The following is an 18,883-nucleotide window of genomic DNA, read 5'->3' as shown; positions in this document are numbered from 1 at the left end:
ATATATATATATATATATAATTTTCAAACAAAAAACCAAATTCAAATTAATTAATTAATTTGATTTTTATTTTTATTTTATTAGTGAAAATAATTTGAAAAGAAAAAATAATAATATTTAAAAAATAAAAGAAAAGAAATAAAAAATTGATTGTATATAAAATTTATGGGAAACTTTTGTCAATTATAAAATAAATTAGGGATTAAAATGATAAATGAAGCATTAAATTTTGGTGGGACCAAAGCTTATGCTTTTGTAGCTTTTAAAAGCTCCTCCTCCCCAGCTTTTAGAAATTGAGGAATCTGGGAAGTGCTTTGGATAAAAAACACTTTGATTTTTTTTTTCCTGGCTTGATTGGGGTATACCCAATAAGACAAAATCTGGTTATTTTGAAGTAAAACCAAGCTACCTCTTAACCTTGTATTTTCTAAATGGCTAATATGCCCTTGTTTAATTAACACTAAAATTTTTGATTAGGTTAATTAATTGAGTTTAGATTGATTGAATAGATTAAAACTTAGGAATTGAAGTTATGAAATTTTGTTTTTGATTGAACTTTTGTGGGATGATTTTTGATGAGATTTTTTTTTTGAGAATATATCTTGCAACGAAAATGAAGCACACAACCGAAACACTTTTAAAAGGTGATTGCAAATCTGTGGTATGAAATCATACTTAAAATCAAAGAAGAAATCCACACTTTCAGTTCTGAAAGTATGAAAGGTCGGCAGGGTCGACTAATGAAGATCATGCCGACCACTCTACGCCGGCAAGGTATACGGTTGAAGAAGGTGCCGGTTTTCTACGGCCGGTTGAAGAAGGTGCCTGTTTGATTGAATTCTTTTGCTATCTCATCTTTATAAGCGACGCGAACTTCTCATGCAGTTGCCTCTGACTCATAGAGGAAGATTCAATCTTTGGAGATTGAATGCGCGAAGCTCATAGGGGAACTTTCAGATAAGGCCAAGGATGCCGAAACCCTTCGTCAGAAAAATAATCAGCTAATAGGTGTGTTTCTTTCCACTACCCTGCTTCTCATCATCTTTTTTTTATCTTTATATTTCTTCTACTACTTATACTTGCAGAGCTTTAGAACTTAACCGAAGATGCGTCTAGACTTCCTGATGATAATGATACCCTTTTAGAGCTCCTTAACACCTCAGTGGATAATTTTCCCATGCGTGGTCTTGAGGATCGTAGCTGGAAAGAGTTGAGACAAAAATATGAAGCTCTCATTTGTGACCATATGCTACTGCTAATTTGTTGTAGGAATATTCAACGCCGTACTCATCAGTATAAAGAGACAATTAAAACTTTAGAGACAAAAAAGAATTTTCTTATCACTGAGAAAGAGCAGGTGACTGTCAATGGTGCGAAATCTTTGAAAAAACTTCACGATGCTAAAGTCGAAGTTCAGATAGAAAGGGATCGTGCTATTAGTTAGAAGAATGCTCTTCTCGCTCGTGAGAATGAAATTCTCTCTCGCCTTCTGATTGAGAGTGATGTTGAGTTCGCACGGGCTGCTAGAGTCTTTGATAATGCTAGACTGGAGTTGGCTACAAGTGTTAGTTTACAATCTGACCGTGACTCTCTGGTTGAAACCATCATTTCCGAAAAAGAAGGTTTCCCATTTGCTTTACGACTCTGCTGCCGCTTTATTTTTCAAGTTATGTGTGACTATAACATTTGTTCTTTTCTCTTCGCAGGTTCTGAGAAGGAATTTCTTGAAAAGGAGAAGAATTATCTGCGAGATATTGAAAGTCTGCAGACGAAATCTTAGGCTGAAATTCAAAGGTTAGAAACGAGGCTTGATGCTCGTAATACCAAGTACAGTCGTCTCAAGAAAAAGCTCAAGGTTACTGTTTCCAATCTGACTAAGGATGCTATTCGCATACGTGATTCAACCCTTAAAGAAGAAGTGGGCGAGCTCTGCTCTCAGCACCAAATTCCTTTTCCTTCACATTACGAATTCGCAGATCCCTCTGCGAATGAGGAACTTTCTGAGATTTCTGATAGTGACTTTGTGAACGAAGATTCTGATGACGAGGATGATGATTCTGAAGCTGATGAAGATACTGAAGAGGATCGTGACTCTGAAGTTGATAGTGACAACATTGGGAAGATTTAGTTGTTCATTTTTTCCTTCTCTCACGCTCTCCATGTGATATTTTCTTCCTTGTACACGATCATGATTTTGAAGTCAATACTTTGAATATATTTTCTCTTTTAGTGGATTTCGCCCTTTCTTCTAACTGTGGATCAAAGAATGATGCTTTTCTTTCTAGAAAATTATGTCAGTTTCATGGTTAGATATGATACCCTATGTGCGTGAGTTCATCATACATACGAATATGTCAATACATGTGTATGTGTCTATCATTTGTGCGAATGAGATAATTCATGCTATGATCCTGTCATATGTGCGAATAATGATACATGTTATGATCCTTTCATATGTGCAAATATAATAATAAAATGTAGTAGAAGCCTACCATACATGCGAATATGCAATTGTTATCACGTTTGACACGAGGCGATTATGCTAGTGCGAATATCATATTCTTATTGAGTTTATAATCCTCTTCTTGCCTCTGATATTCGCAATAGTGTAATTGCCTCTGCTAAATCCTTAGTTTTTTAAGTTTCCTTTGTAGTTACCCGTGTATGGTTGTATTTCATGTTTTGATCGCCCCTTTGCCTCTGCTTTTATATCTGCAAAAATAATGTTAGTGCGGTCTGTTGTGTTTGTTCATGAGGTCTTATTTAGCCCCCCCTAAGTAGAGGTTTTAATCATCCTCCCATGTTAATAGAACTTATTTTTTCCTCAGGGTATTCATTTAGGTCGTGCGACGAAATTGCAAGAGGTATTTACCCTTTCACGTATTGACCCATTGATCTCGCCTTATTATCTTTCGTATTATTGCCTCTGCAGGATATATTTATGCGCCAATACAACAGGTCTATACTCTTGTTTGAGTTATAGTCCCATGATATTGACGTCTTTTGACACAATTTAGCTCCCTAATGGAGGGTGCCGTCCTTATCTTTCCTCTGGTTGCCCCTTCAAGGAGACGCACCCCTACCGGGTTGGGGTGGGCTCCTCCCATCCAGTGAAGCAACAACCAGTTGTTTTCGCAGACTCGTTCGAGTCTGCTCCCTAAGTGTGGTTTCTTGAGGATCGAGTGTATCATAGCCAGGACTTTCTAAGAGCGACAAGATACGCTCTAGACGCCCCCGGTACCCTTAGCTCAACCACGTATCGCGGCGCCCTGGTCGAGTTTTTGCACTCCATAATAGAGAACTTAGTACCCCAACCTTTCGACTAAGGAGTCTCTACCGGATAGGCTTTTATTTCTCCCCCACCTTTCGTGACTCAGATCCTAGGGTTGGTAGGGCTTTAGTCTGAGCCATGTATTACCAGGGTTTTCCCCAATTATGACGCACGTTAGGGCTTATTTATTTTGCCTCTTGCACAAGTGCGAACTATGGTGCACGCCATAATTGGTTACCCAGCCTCCCTAGTTAGAGGTTTTAAATTTTATTTCCCCCTATTGAGGTCTTACTTTGAGGTCTTGTTTTTGCCTTGTCCTCTTTTTACACATTTAAAATACACATTTGTAGAAGAAACAAAATAATTCTTGTAACAATTATTGCTCGTACACATCTGATTTTTCTTTTTCATATTTATTCGCACAAATATAAATATCCTACTAGTACTTTAAAACTTACTCACTGCTTCATCCCTTTACTCACTTCACATGCACATAACATATTAACCATAATACTGCTTCAGATACTTCTTGTTTTAAAGTCGACTCTCCATTTTCTCCATATTTCTCCCATCTCTTTCCATTAGCTGGTACATACCGTTACCAACATATTTCTTCACCACATATGATCCAGCCCATATAGTTTTTCCTTTCTTCTTTCTTCCTTGATTTCAATAAGGTGGCACTTCACTTATGACTAACTCTCCTGGTTTAAATTCTTCCCTTTTAGATTGCTTCGCATATTTAATCCCTTATGTTCCTTCGATTTCCTTTGAGTTAGGTCACTATTACTCCATTCTTCCTTCGAGGATTCTCCACTCTTATCATATTCTCCTTCTTTTGTTATGAAATGAACCATCAATCTTTCGCACTTTTTGCTCTCTTCTGCGTCTTTTTTCCAGACGTTCCTTCTCTTAATCGCACGCTCTTTACTTTTCTCTACATTGAATTCATTACATGTCTTCGCTTTATTGGTATCTCCTTTTATGATTCCAACACCTTGGGGCAATGGGAACTTAATGCACTAATGGTATGTGGAAGCCAAACCCAGGATGCTATGTAACCACGGTCTTCCAATCAATGCGTTGTATCGAGATTCGACATCTACAACACAAAATGTTACTTCTATAGAGATTGTATTAAGTGGTATTCGCATGGTGACTTCTCCTTTTGGTTTATTTGTCGTTCCATTGAAGACGTATATTTTGTATGTTGACGGGATCAAATCTTCATCTTTTCCTCCCATCGTCTTATATGTGTGATAAAAAAGAATATCCACAGAACTTTCCGAGTCAATTAGTATCCTATTTATCGCCCATGTGAGGTCTTCTTCCCCTTCTTCCTTGTTCGGTTTTTCTTTCGGTATTATTTCTGACTCTCGTGAAATTCGCCTCCTCCAGTTACTTCTTCTGCGTTAAATGTTATTGGCTGTTTCTGCCATTCCTCGAGCTTTGGTATCTTTGCTAAATTCAGAATCTCTTTTCCTTCAGCATCCCTCGCGTATACCCGACTCAACACATTGTCATGGAAGTCCTCTATGCTTTTGTACAAGTGTATTATTAAATTGCATTGAAGATTTTTGGCACTCACTCCCACCTCTATTAGAAAGGTATTTTTGCCTTTGTCTGCTCCTGACGATGACCCTCCTGTTGTTGGTTGCGCTGGTGGTGGTGGAGGTAGTGGCGTAGCTAGGAAGTGACTAATCTTTCCTTGTCCGATCATTCTGAATATTATTCTTTGAATATTCTTGCAGTTATTTGTTGTGTGACTGTGGAAATGATAAGCACAAAACTCTTTGCTTCTCCTTCCCGATGGTGGTTCTTGTCCAATATTAGGTGGTGGTGTTATCTCCTCCATTAATATAACAGCTTCCCAAAATTTCTCCACTGTTGTGTTAAGAGGTGGCATCCCGACCTCTATTCCTCTGTAGTTCGTACCCTGATTGTAATACCTCTTATTTTCTCCATACCCGTCTTCATGATTATCATATCTTGCCACTTTGTTGTTTCCTCCGTGGTTGTTATACTACCTCTCTTTGTACTCTTGTTCGTACATTTCTTGGTCTCTGGTACTCATTGCAACCTGTCTTGATTGATCTTCTGCGATTAATTTCTCTTTGCTTCCCTGCGAAGTACTCGCAACTGCATTTACCATTCTTGGTAATATACTATCATTCCCATTCCTTTCGTTCGTTACTGCGATCAGGTAAGACTCCATATCTCTCTGATTTTCTTCGAGTGCGATGTACTCATCTTGGTACTCGCGCAACTCAGCCATTGTTATTCTCTCTTTCATTCTAAATATTTGTGTAAACAACAAGTCAGTTGGTAACAGTGCATTGGTGTATGAGAAGATGAGATTTCTTTCATCCACTCGCCCCGCCATTTCACTACTCATTGTCCTCCATCTATTGGTCATATCTCACAGATTTTCGTTTGTTCTCTTTCATAGGCTGAATGCTTTTTCGATTCATGGTTTTAGCATATCACTGCTGATGTATTGCCCCAAGAACAGACTCTGTAAGTGCTCGAATGACTTTATTATTCCTATTGGTAACCCATCGAACCACTTCAAGGCTTCTCCTGCGAGGCTGGCTGGAAAAAACTTGCATAAGACGGCCTCATTATCCTCATATTGTAACAAATCCAAGATGTATGTCTTTATGTGCTGGATCACACATGTAGATCCATCAAAGATGCTAGGAAACGTGGGTAGTGCGCACTTTCTTACTATTGTTACTGATTGTATCCTCTGTGCGAAGGGTGTCCTTGCTGCTTCTTCTATCGCATCCTCTAGTTGTCTTCTTCCTCCATCTTTCCCTTTAGTCACTAATTCTCTTAATTCCGTTATTTCTCTTCGGATTTCAGAGTTTAGGAATATGTCTTGTTCTTGTTGTTACCTTGGCCTTTTCAACCAGGCTTCTCTCACCCTGTTTTCATGTCTGCTTTGCCATATTGCCTCTTCTAGCTGTTTCCGTTCTTCCTCATTTCTTCTTTCCCTTCGCCTTTCCTTTTCATTTCTCGCATGTTCTTATGCTGCTCTATCTTTCTCATCCTGCTGTCTCAGCATCTCTCTTCCATGAAGTATCATCCTTGCTTTTTCTACGTCATTTTCTCATTGTTCGTCATCATGCGCGCGATTGTGCTCCCCATTCTGATCCAATCTACCTTCTCTACGACGCATCCTGGTTCCATCCTCTCCCACTTGGATATACCTGTCTTCTATGCGATCCCCTTCTTGCTCGTCCTGCGAATTTTTATTTTCCTGAAAAGTATTATCCAAAAATTTCCCTTGTGTATTATCTCCGTGCTCAGATCTACTCCTCCTAGTAGTACTCCTGCTTGTCCTTGATCTTGAGCTCGCACGCATTGTTCTGGATCTTGATTGTGACCTTTGCTCTTGTAGTCTCTGATTTTCCTCTCTTAACTCATCATTTTGTCGTGTCAAATTCGCACGTAGTTCTGCTTCTCTTCTTCTTTCCTCTGCCAATCGCTGCCTTAATTCTGCAATGGTTATGTTGTCTTCGATCTCTCTTTCAGCTCCTTCTGTATGTATCCTTTCATCATCTTCCTCAGCGGTATCTGTATCCGTAGTATGGACACTTACTGCATCGTAATTTTTTTGATCGTTCTCCCTTTGTTCCTGTTGGATCTTGGATCTGAACGGTTGAGATCTGTTGTTTCTCTTGCCCATTCTTGATGTCTTTGCTATTTCACCTCTTCTTCTACCCGCAATTCTTCGACTCCTCCTAACCGGTGGTGTGTTTTCTCCTGCAGATGTTTGTCTCGCCATTTTGTGTTCTTGAAATAATACTGAAACAGACTTATGAAAACTACAACTAAAACGTAAGTAAACTAAAATTTCTTTTCCTAATGAAAACTGTGGTTTCGATGAATGATTCCAGACGTCTGATTTTCGAGGTAGTGGTCAAAATCTTTCACCAAAACGAGAACAATAAGAAATTTTACTTTGAAAGAAATTTTTGAAAAAGAAACTCATCTTAAAATTTTCACAAACAGATTCAATCCCAATCCCTCCCTGTATTCTACGCCAAAATGTAGTAGTAGAAAATCCTACTACTACACCCATTAAACAATCTATATATCAAACTATGAAGACATTATGAAGAACACTAAGAAATAATTTTATTAAATACAGAAATCAATACAAAGATGATGGGCAAAACCCTAACTTGGGAACAAATAACTTTCTCTCTCCTAAAGTTCTATCTCCACTCTCAAAAAGATCTGTCTCTACCACAAGGGTGGTTGGTCCTACATATACGGATTTTACATAGTGGAGGACAGCTAACAAAGTCCCTATTTTCGGATCTAGCATACGATGTCTTCGCACCCATGTATCTGGTCTTCTCGCACGTGCTCCTCAACTTCGTACAACTCCCATACTTTATTCGTGACTTTGTGCCGTCATTGATTCGTCATTTAAAATATGCTACGTGCGAACTTCATTCGCTCCTTAGTAACTCAGTTGTCTCGCATGATTATTCACGTGTGCGGTATTAAACCCCTACACGTGGCATTCCATAGAGACTGCAAGCATGGTGGGTCAGACAAGAAAGTTTCAAGAGAATAGTTACAACTAATCTTGGTTAATCAATTCGTGTAAAAATTTATTTCATCTCCTGGATTTGTGTAAGAATGGAACACTATTCAAGACATTGTTAAAATCTATTTTATTGCATTTTTGAGTTAAAAAGGTCGTGTATGCCCATTTTGCTTACGTAAGCAACGTGTAGCCCACACTATTAGGGTCGTTTTTGACATGGTCTTTTTCTTCAACGAAGTGCAACATTGTTGGTTTCACATTTATGTAGCTGTTACTTCTGTTTTATTCTTCTTTCATCCATCAATATTCTTAATCTCTCTTCGATCCAATCAATATGGCTGATATCAGACAAGCAAAAATGTTTGATATACCAGCGATTCAAGCTTTGGAATTCCAATGTTTCCCAGAGGAAGACCCTTGGGATTATTTTCTCTATGAAGAATATTTATTTTTTTGGCCACAACTTGTTTATGTCGCAGAAGACCATAATACTGGTTGTGTTGTTGGATATGTTGTTGCTCAGACGGAAGGACAAGGTATTGAAAGTCATGGTTATATTGCAAATTTAGGTGTTCTTCCTACTCATCGTAAACTAGGGATTGCAGAGAAACTCATGAATTCTGCTCACAACGCGTTAGTGCACGAGTATGAGTGTGATTATGTTTCTCTTCACGTTCGTACAAGTAATCAAGCTGCAATTAATCTTTATACTGAAAAATTAGGATATAATTATGAGAGTGTATTTAATTATTATGAAAATGGGGAAGATGCTTATGTAATGTGTGAACACACAAATCACGAAGGCATCCGAATGCTCACAACCAATCATCGTAATCTATAGTGATTTGTGATGATGATATCTTAGTGTTGATTCCTTGACTCAAAACCTTCGGGTTTATCACAGCCTCATCTAACAACTCCGTGCGGGGCGTTTGCGCACGAGATATAGGTAAAAACAAAGAAAAAAAAACATATAAGTAAAGATTCATGGGGTTAGGCAAATATAAAGTGCTGAAATATTAACAAGACCGAGGTTTACGTGGTTCAGCACTAAGGCCTACGTCCACGGGGTTTGTTGTTTCACTATATTCTTGACGGTTACAAGAGTAGTCGAATGACTTTTGAGTTTACATGTGTTTCTATTGTAAAGGACTAACTTACACTCAAAATCCTTATCTCTCCTTCCCTTCCTGATTTTTCCGATCCCCCTTCCTCTTGGTGGAGAGGGGGTATTTATAGGGTTAGAGTGTGGGACCCATCTCTGAAGGCCGTTGGAACCTTATCTTCTTGTGTTTTGTGTCCATCACGCATGGGTCTTCGTTCGTAAATTCATCACGCAGAGTCATCCTCGTTCGTTCCACAGGTTGATCGACACGTCTGCTGCTCAGAGTGTTTAATGCGGGTAGTTGAGGCGCCTGTTCGTGTCAGGCAAGTGTTTTCTGCCTCTGTCGCGTCGATGTCAGTACATCTTCTCTCCATCGTTGATCTTGGCTTCTTTTGGGGATGAGATAAAGTAACTCTTTGGGAGTTATTTGGTGCTCCGCAGTACAACGTGTTACCGGAACATCCTTTAACTTCTACCCTTGGATTGTTCGAGCAAAGATCCCTCGTTGACGGGATGGGATTCTTGGTTATGAGCGTGTGTCATCATACTTTGATGACCTTGTCTGCATGCCCTCCATGTATCTTTCTATGTACACGTGTTTGATTATGAAATATGTGCACACAATTTGCCCATTTTCTTCGGGCTTGAGTGTTTAGCGGGAGCATTGAAGAAAATAGTCGTTACATATTCTTCCTCTCTCCTAATAACTTCTCCTAGATACTTGGGCATGTTTCTTATTCGTGCATTAACTGCTCATTTAATGGGCACGTTTCCCATTCCTCTCTTAACTTCCTCCTCTTTCTTTCGAGTATATTAAGGAAGAGAGAAAAATTAATTTCATTCTCTCAAATTTATTTTATTCTCTCCGTCTTCATTCCTTGCTCTTCATTCCTTGTTCTTCAGCCCTTAAATTCTCTGTCAGTCTTCATTTAAATTCTCTGTCAGTCTTCATTCTCCAGTCCTTAAATTCTCTCCGCCTTAGCATTAATCACACTTGCCTCCTCTTTATTTCTGATTTTTTCTTTCTGCTGCTGTTTTTGCTGGTAAGTTTTTCTTTTCTTTGTTTCCACTGTTTTACGCTATGTTGATTTGTAAATTTTCTGCTACTGTTGTTCCTTGTTTGTAATGAAGAACTTCTTTTAATGCTTGCATGCTAGTTTGCCCCTGTTCTTCGTCTTAAATCAAGGAGGCCATTGTTTTGCTTGTATTGATTGAGCTTTTCAGGGTAGGGATTTAGGGAATTTCGAGCATGTATGCTAATATTAGGGTTTCTGCGTTAGCGTGTGTGGATTGCTATTTATGTGTTTTGTTTTTTTTTTTTTTTTTTTTTTTTTTTTCATCTTGTGATGTCCTTGTGTTTGTTTTTGACTTGTTTATGATTAATCTTTTCGCAGCCATATCTGACCGTCCGCGGCTTCCTTATCAGACTCCTGGTTCTGGTCTATCGAGATCTCCTCCGCGTAGAGAGTCTCAAGATGATGTTCGTAGAAATCGAGTTTCTTCTGGGGCGAAGGCCTCATCTTCTAGGGAAGAGGTTCCTTCGAAAAATCCTTCTGGGTCTCGAAACGTTGTCGATCGCGCGGTGTCTCGTCCTCGTGATGATGTTAGGAGTACGCAGGCACCGACTCGTTCTGTCGCTTTTGATGTTCCTCCTCTACGTTCTGTAGTGCCCGAGCATCATCTGCCGACCCCTCCTACAACTTCTTTTAAAGGGAAGAATACGAAAGGTGGTGTTCCGAGGGCTGAATCTTCAAAAAATCCTTCTTTGAAGAGAAAGGCTTCCGAGGCGTTCATTGGTTCATACGGTCTCGCCGAGGAGGATGAGGCTGCCCCATTGATACGCAGCGTTTCGGTCAGCAAGATAAAAGTAACGTCCAAGCATATTGATCTCCAAATATTCAAGGAAAAGCATGAGCTTCAATCCTTCGAGGTTCGTTTCTATTCCCCTGAGGATGATATTACTTATGAGCTTATCTCAAAGTATGAGTTCGATGAATTTCATTTGTTGACTACGGTTGGAGCGTTCGAAGCTGGTCTTATGCTGGAGTTGTACAAGTCAGGTGATTCCTTCTACTATGATGTGCTTGATAGTCGTGAAGGCTCTTCCACCAATACTCACAGTCGTTCTGTATCGCAACTATCAGGGAATTATCTCTGTGCACTGAGGGAGTGCTATCTGCGGAGTAAGGGGGAGACGACAATGATTTGTTATGTTCCCAATCCCGCGGAGAAGGAATGGTATACTCCTGAGAATTTAATAACTCCTTCGGTGATTACGTCAATAGTAGGAACCGTAAGCCGTAGAGTGTTAGCCTTCGGAATCTCGCTGCTCCTCGGGGCGAAATTCGTCTGTTAAATGAGGTCAGCGATGCCAAGCTGAAGTATGTTCCCGGCATGGAGGGGTCTAGTCAGCGGAAACTTTTTCCGGCACGCGAGAGGGTTAAGCGCGACCATGACTACGAGTGGCACGCTACCGTTATCGAAGTTGTTGGTCCTTGGGCGTACGGTTGGATTCCCGGTCCACGCGGTTGGCGTCCTACTGAGAGTAGCAAGCCACGTGAATCTCCTCCTGCTCGTTATGGAGATTTCTGTCCCTGGAGTTTAAACTTCGCAGGTATGAATTTTCCTTATGCCCTTGACGTCGTTGAGGGAGACGAGGAGGAAGGTTCTGGTGCTATACTTCCACCGAGGAGTGCCTCGACTGCCCAGGTACGCGGATTCTAGCCGCGCTTCTCCTTCTTTAGAAATTCAACTGTTCGGGAAAAATAATTCTTTTTGTGGTGTGTTGGTTTTCAGGTGTCGAAGAAGAAAAATATTAAGCCGAAGCAGTCTTCTACCATTGTGATGGGTGAGGCTGAGGCCCATGAAGAAGTTACCAGTCCGGTGAACGAAGAGTTTGCTGAGGATGAGGAGATTACAGATGGGGAGGAACGTACTGATACTTCCCCTCTCAATGTCGAAGAAGAGGTCTGTGTGGGTCATGATGGTGATGAAAGGAGAAACAAAGACGTGGTAGCTGATGACGGTGTTATTGGTGATATTTTTGTCCCTGCTGGTGATGCCGCGGATACTCTCCCCACTCTTTCTCAAGAGTTTTCTTTTGACCGGATGTATTCCACAGGGGAGTTCTTCAACGATGCCCTCGATTTTCCTGAGGACTTCTCTCTACTTCCCCCAATGATGATTGGGATGTTCTCGGGGGTGCTGGTAACGAAGACGCTGCTGTTCAGGATGGTGGCGCGGAGGATCATGGTGCGCATGTTGGTGCCGACATTTGTGTTGAAGGGGCCGTATCAGAAAAGGGAAAGTCGGTGATTGATTCGCCTGCTGCGGATCTTCCTCATTCGCCGACATCTGAGGGTGAGGATGCCATAATGGATTGGCTCAAGGAAAAGAATCTTCTATTTGTCCCTCATCCCGCCCCGGTTGTTACTGGTGAAAAGGATTCTGATGTGTATACCCGTCGTATGATGGAAATGTCTTCCAAGGCGCGGGTATCTGAGGCCTGGGGAAGAAATTTGAGTGTTCCCGAAGCTACCCTTGTGTCGGAGCCTCCTACTTCCGTTGCAGATATGATGGCCATAGCCGACGGGTATCAATATGGCTTTCCTCAGCAGTATGTCTTGGAGGTAAATTTTCGTACATATTTCTTCGTGACGATCGAATTCTTCGGTGAAATAATGTTTTTCGTCTTGATGTGTAGATGATGAGGAGTGAGCATTGTAACCACGTGCTGTATCAGTTCTTCAAAGCGAAATCTCTGAAGCTCGAGGCTAAGCTTCGTCACAGAGAAAAGGAATTATCTGCGGCTGAGGTGGAAATAGAAGAGATGAAGAAAAGCCTCAAGGAGAAAGAAAAGCTGGGTGAAGCGGAGGCCGGTATTCGTTCAGAGCTTGTTGCTGTTCGCGCTGAGTTAGAGCAAACTCGCGGCCAAGTTTCATCTTTCACAGGTTTGGTTCTTTTTCCTCTTTTTCCCTCGCAGTGTGTCGTAATTCCTCTATTTCTTAGTTGTTCTGTCTGAGTCTCCCCACCCTATATCCAGTGGGTGGCGTCCCCGAGCTGATATGGCTTCGAGACGAAAGAGCACGGCAAAGATCTCGTATTAAAGATCTTGTTGAGAAAATTAATAGTGAAGCCAAGAAATGGGATGCTCGGGCTGAGGTATGGCGCGCAAGGCATGTTCAGATGGTCGATATGCAAAATCTGTATAACCATGACCGTGCTTTATTTAATGGTACACTGCTGTGGACACGTGATAGTCTGCGGGAATCCCGTGAGCGTACTTCCTTGTTGGAGTCTAGGATTCAGCTTCTGGAAGAGGAATTACAGAAGGCTCGATCCCTTCCTCTTCCAGGAGTCAAGGACAGTATGCTATGTCTTGCCAGAGAAAGGGACGCTGCCCGTGCCGAAGTCTGTGCTCTCAGCAAGGCCCTTGCCGCGTCCCGCGCTGAAGTAGCTCGTCAGGCTGAGTCTGAGAGAAATCTTGAAGTGTGTATGTACCGACTTAGCAAAGGGGTATCAGAGATAAATAAAGAAGTCGACCACCTTCGTCACATGGATTCGATGAAGCAGGTAGAATTAGATGCCTGTCAATTTACTCTCACCAACCTTCAACTAGACTATAAGAAATTATCCGCGGAATATGAACATCTTGACGAAGCGCGAGATGCGGTTGTTAATGAGTATGAAGAGGCTTCGGCTTGTGTCGAAGGTATAACCCTATTTCATCGAATGTGATTGTGTCTTTTCTGTGCTAACTCCATGGTGTTGTCTTTTTCAGAGCTCGAGGGACAACTCCGCGTTGCGAATGAAAAATTGGAAAAGGCTCGATCTTCCTTAACGCAGCAGGAAGAACAGACCAACCATTTTAAGAGTTTGGCGGCAACACGCGAGGAGGCCGTTGGTGCTGCTTCTAAAGAAGTGAATCGTCTATCTTCGTTGTTATCCCAGGCCCAACAGCGGACGGCAGTTATTAAGCACAAGGCTCGGTGTCAATTGGCTGAGGAAACAAACAAGATGCTGGAGAAGATAGAACTTGGCCTAAAGAACGAGCATGGTCTTGTGAAAAACTATCCACGTCGTCCAGTTCCTGCTGCCTTGCCTGGCTCCTCGGGACCCTCATCTGGTGGGAGCGTCCCTTCAAGTCTTCAGAACAATCCTGCTGATGGGGTGGCATCATCTAGGTAGAGACCGCGGCATTTTGTAGAGACCGCGGCATCATTATCCTTCCACTTTTTGTAATCATGTAACAAGAATATTTTTTGCTAGTATCATGTAAAAGGAATATTTCTTGATGTGTATTCTTCCTTGAATTGGCCTTTCACTTTTTGTGATCATCCTTTATGAAATGGATCCTTTTCTTGATATACCTGCAATGTTGGTTTGTTTTTATTTTAAGCATTGTGAAAAATCAAAGTTTTTTAAGTGTTTGGGTGCGATACTGAAGGGAGGTACCTTCGTGATCGTCTTGAGACCTGTCACCCCGCTGGAGAATCCTGGGCCAGAGGATTCCCAGACGGTGGGGGCCGAGGCAACGTTCTAGGATATGGGGTTAAAATATTTACACACCCATTCCGTTGACCCGTTGCCTTAAGATTGGTTGGGTATCTCTATCTGCTGGGTGCCTTCCCCCTGGTCTTACACTTATGGACACTGATGGGGGAGACCTGAGAGATTGTAGATTAACTACTTTCCCCAATATTGTCGATAGGTTTCGTTGAATTGATAATTTGAAAGCTTGTTTGATTGATAGGTTGAGGCCTGCAATTCATCTTCTAGAGATAGAAACATGTGGAGCGGTCATGCTCCCTTCTTCTTCTGGTACACTCCAAGCAGATGCAAGTCTGCGTTGCTCCTATGGGAAGTATGGTTTGAGCCACTTAGCATTCCAAGGATGCCGGAGGACCTAGCCTTTTAGATTACGAAGGTAGTAGGAACCGCTACCCGCAACGTCGTGTATTATAAAAGGTCCTCCCCACGTAGGTGCTAATTTTCCCCATCTCTTTTCTTGCTGATACCGTGGGATTGTTCTCAACACATACTGCCCCTCTACAAAATTCCGAAGCTTTACCTTTTTGTTGTACTCCCTTGCTAGTCTTCGTTGATAATTTTCCATCTTTTGTAATGCTGCTTCCCTTCTTCCTTCCAAGTCGTCCAACCTTTCTAACATCATATCTGTTGTGAGGTTTTTCTCCCAAGCTTCGGTCTTCGTGGTTGGCATGAGGATTTTCGTAGGGATGACTGCTTCAGCTCCATAAGTTAGAAGAAACGGGGATTCCCCGGTGGCGGATCTTCGTCTTGTCCTGTATGCCCATAACACATTGTGCAGCTGTTCACACCATCTCCCCTTATGCTCGTCTAATTGTTTTTTTTAGTATAAGGGCGAGGGTCTTGTTGGTAGCTTCCGCTTGTCCGTTTCTTTGAGGGTATATGGGGGTGGACTTGTTCTTTCTTATTTTGAAAGTATCGAAGAGCATGTCTATATTTTTCCCCTGTAATTGCTTACCATTATCAGACACAATTTCAGTGGGTATACCTAATCTGCAAATGATGTTCTGGAATATGAAAGTAAACACATCCACGTCTCTGATCCTGGCCAAGGCCTTAGCCTCCACCCATTTACTGAAGTAGTCCGTGACTACTATCAAAAATCGTCTTTTCCCTGATCCTTCGATGAAAGGCCCGACGATGACTAAGCCCCATTTTGCAAATGGCCACGGGCTATCGACGGAGTTTAACATTGTTGCCGGCGCGTGGATCTTTTTGGAGAAGCGCTGACATTCTTCACACCGTCGGGACATCCTCGCGGCATCCTGTATCATTGTCGGCCAGTGGTATAGTTAGGATTTCCTTAGTTTTGTTTTACTTGAGGACAAGTAAAATTCAGGTTTGGGGGTATTTGATGAGTGCCAAATATTGTATATATTTATCCCTTTTTGTTGGCATTTAACTCATCTTTTATGCATTAATTCTACATTTTATCCCATATTCTGTATTTTCATTGTTTTCAAGAATAAATATTTTTATTAATTAATTTTGCATTTTTAGGTAATAAATAAAGTCTGGATGACTTGCGGAGCAAAAAGAGCAGAAAAGTAGTGAAAAGCCGGGAGAAATCACGCAAGGAAGCCGCGAAGAATGGTGCGCACAACCTCATTTTCTACACACAAAAACGCCTCCGTTCTCAGCCATCAGATCAGTTCTCAGAAGCATCCGATGGTCGCTCCTTCATCGCGCATCAAAATCTGAAGCTCCTATCAAACACCATAGTGCCTAAATTCCAAGCCATCAGATTAGATTGCAGTTGAATCCTACGGTCGCTCCTATGCCTGTGCATCAAATCCCGATGATTCCGCCTTACACTACAGCACCTAACCCCATCTGGAGCCGTCAGCTTCGTTGTATCACCTAATCCAACGGTCGCTCAGAGCTTGTTTACATCGTGCCGTTCGATTCAATTAGTAACTGATTATCCAACGGATCTCCTCGCTGCGCATCAACTTCAGATGATCCCGCCTCACACCCTAGCGACCGAACACCTACACCCCAAACAAACAGACCCTTCTCCCATTCTATCGATTTCTCCTCCTTCTTCCCCTTCTTCCCAAAATTTTCAGAGCTGCTCCTCCTTCTCCAGACCAAATCAGAGCGTCACCACCAGTTCCATCACTGCCACCACCATCTCTTCACCGACACCACCACCATCTCTCTAGGCTAGATGTTTTGCCCATTTCACATCCCGTGAAGCCCTAGGGTGTGGAGTTTGTAAAACAGCTAGCTAGGGCATCAATAGGGAACAATAGGAGCTGAGGAAGAGCATCAGAGACGCATAAGAGAGATGGGTTCGACAGAGGAGACAATTTCAGGGTAAGGGTTAACTTTTCACAGACCCTAATTATGTACTGTTTTCAATTTTGGGAAAATGGGTGATAACCCTAATTTGATGTATTGGGTATAAAAGGGAATTGTGGGTGTTGTTGTAAAGTCATGCTGGACTAGCCAGTGTCCAGGACTTTCAAGTTCTGTTAAAATTGTTCTGTTAAAATTGTTCTGTTAAAATTTGTGCTCCTGTGTTAATCATGTGTTCTGTTAAATGTTGTGATGTTCCTGTTAATGTGTGTTGTTTACATGTGTTGTTCCTGTTTTTCCATCCTAATTTGTTCCTGTTAAATGTGGTCATTGTTAGTGCCATCTTTAGTTCACTGTTAGTTGTTGTTCACTGTTAAGTGATGGACTGTTAGGCTAGAAATCTCAGTGCATTGTGTTGATTGAGTAGTGGGGAGAAACTAGTGCTCACTAGTGACAATGAGCAAGCTAGTTCTCTTCCCACTCTAGATGAATGCCTTAGCTTTGCTTTGTTAGCTTCCTATCTCCCCTGCCCTTGGCTTAGGCCTTGGTTCTTTTGCATTGTTCTCTGCTTGTTTTCTTCATTGTCTTCATTGTCTTGTTTTATTTACTGCATTGCCTTTGCTATATTGCCTCATTTCCACTGTTACCTTGGCTTAGTGCCACCACTACTTTCACTGCCATCTCTTCTTTTCTCCTTGTATTGCTGCTGCTGCTGTGCACTTTCCTTGCTGCATTGCACTGCTGCATTGCACTGTTTTTCTTCCTCCTCCCTACTCTGCTTGTAATTGATGTTTTCTTCCTTGCCTTGCACTGCTGCATTGCTTCCCTTGCTGCAGCTGCTGTTACTGCAGCTGCCTTTTCCTTCTACTGCTGCAGCTGCTGCTGCAACCCTTTTGCTGCTGCTTTCTTTGCAATGCTTCTCCAAAGCCCATCTCAACCCAAGGCTCAGCTAAGACCACAGTTCAGTTGAAAGACCACGGGCCCAGCTCAAACCAAAAGCCCAGAGCACAACTTGAGCTCACCAGAAGACCAAAACAAAACCCATTAAGCCCAAAACAAGGTTTAAGACCTAAAGCCCATAGTCCACATTTCTGAGCCCAAGCTCAGTTCAACCCATTTCAAAAATATTCAAAGGTCTAAAACACTTCACTTCATCATTACAAACAAACCCATTAAGCCCAATTTACTCAAAGGGTATTCAAAGCCCAAAAGCAATTTAGAGCCCAAAATAGCTAAACACTACAAAACACACCCAGTCTCTGTGGATCGACCCGTACTTGCACGAGCTACAACTGACGACCGTGCACTTGCGGTATTACTGTAGGCCCGCGTTTCATTACGCTTTAATTTTATACACGTTCCCGGGCCCACCAAGTTTTTGGCGCCGCTGCCGGGGACCATTTTGCATTTAAATTTAATATCTTCCCCAGGCCTACCAAGTTTTTGGCGCCGCTGCCGGGGATTGGTGCTGTGTTTTTCGTGTGTTTTTATTAGCTATTTTTGCATTTCATTTCATAGCATTTGCATCTGCATCTGCTTCACTTCATTTGCTGTTGGACCTGCTGTTCTGAACCTGTTTTTCCTCTGCTGGGCGCCACCAAGGAAAAGAACCAAAGCCCAACTGGGTTTTTGCAACAATATCAGAGCAGCTGGGCTGTGCTTGAAAGGTAACCCATTTAAGAGAACCCGAATTGTGGGCTTCCAATTTTTTTAAATTGTGGGCATGTAATATTAAAGCCAATTTTTGGGCTTCTCTTATTTTCTGTTGGGTTTGTAATAATTTATTTGTGGGCTTGTTTGTTTAATTTGTGGGCTTGTATTTAATTTTTGTGAGCTTGTTTAATTTGGACTTGTAATTTGTATTCTGGGTTTTTAAACCCAGCTGAGCTTGTAACCGATCACGCTAGTTGAACTCGTTAGTGGGCCGAGTACCCAAATTCTAGGCCGAGATTTTGGACTCAGTTCCACCAAAAGTTTTCAACCAAGCGGAGCCAAAGAAAACGCAAAACAAACAGTGGGCTTGCTCCCATTCAAAAACCAAATTTTATTTTCTTTCTTAAAAAAAAAAAAAAAAAATATTTAACTTTACTTTTTT

The 18,883-nt window shown here is 41.7% G+C and overlaps 1 protein-coding gene across 1 annotated transcript in view; it reads left to right on the top strand.

The window, feature by feature from the left end:
• The first annotated feature begins 8,169 nt into the window (after nt 1-8,169).
• The window catches only part of LOC113311500 (N-terminal acetyltransferase A complex catalytic subunit NAA10-like), a 27,532-nt gene continuing 16,818 nt past the window's right edge, over nt 8,170-18,883 (top strand). Inside the window, exon 1 of the mRNA XM_026560334.1 lies at nt 8,170-8,518. Coding sequence (XP_026416119.1) covers nt 8,170-8,518 — 349 coding nt within the window. The remainder of the gene's footprint in view (nt 8,519-18,883) is intronic.

This window comes from Papaver somniferum, chromosome 9 (genome assembly GCF_003573695.1).
Source record: "Papaver somniferum cultivar HN1 chromosome 9, ASM357369v1, whole genome shotgun sequence".
NCBI lineage: Eukaryota > Viridiplantae > Streptophyta > Magnoliopsida > Ranunculales > Papaveraceae > Papaver > Papaver somniferum.
The sequence above is the reverse complement of the archived record's forward strand: the minus strand, read 5'-3'. Positions and strand labels throughout refer to the sequence as shown.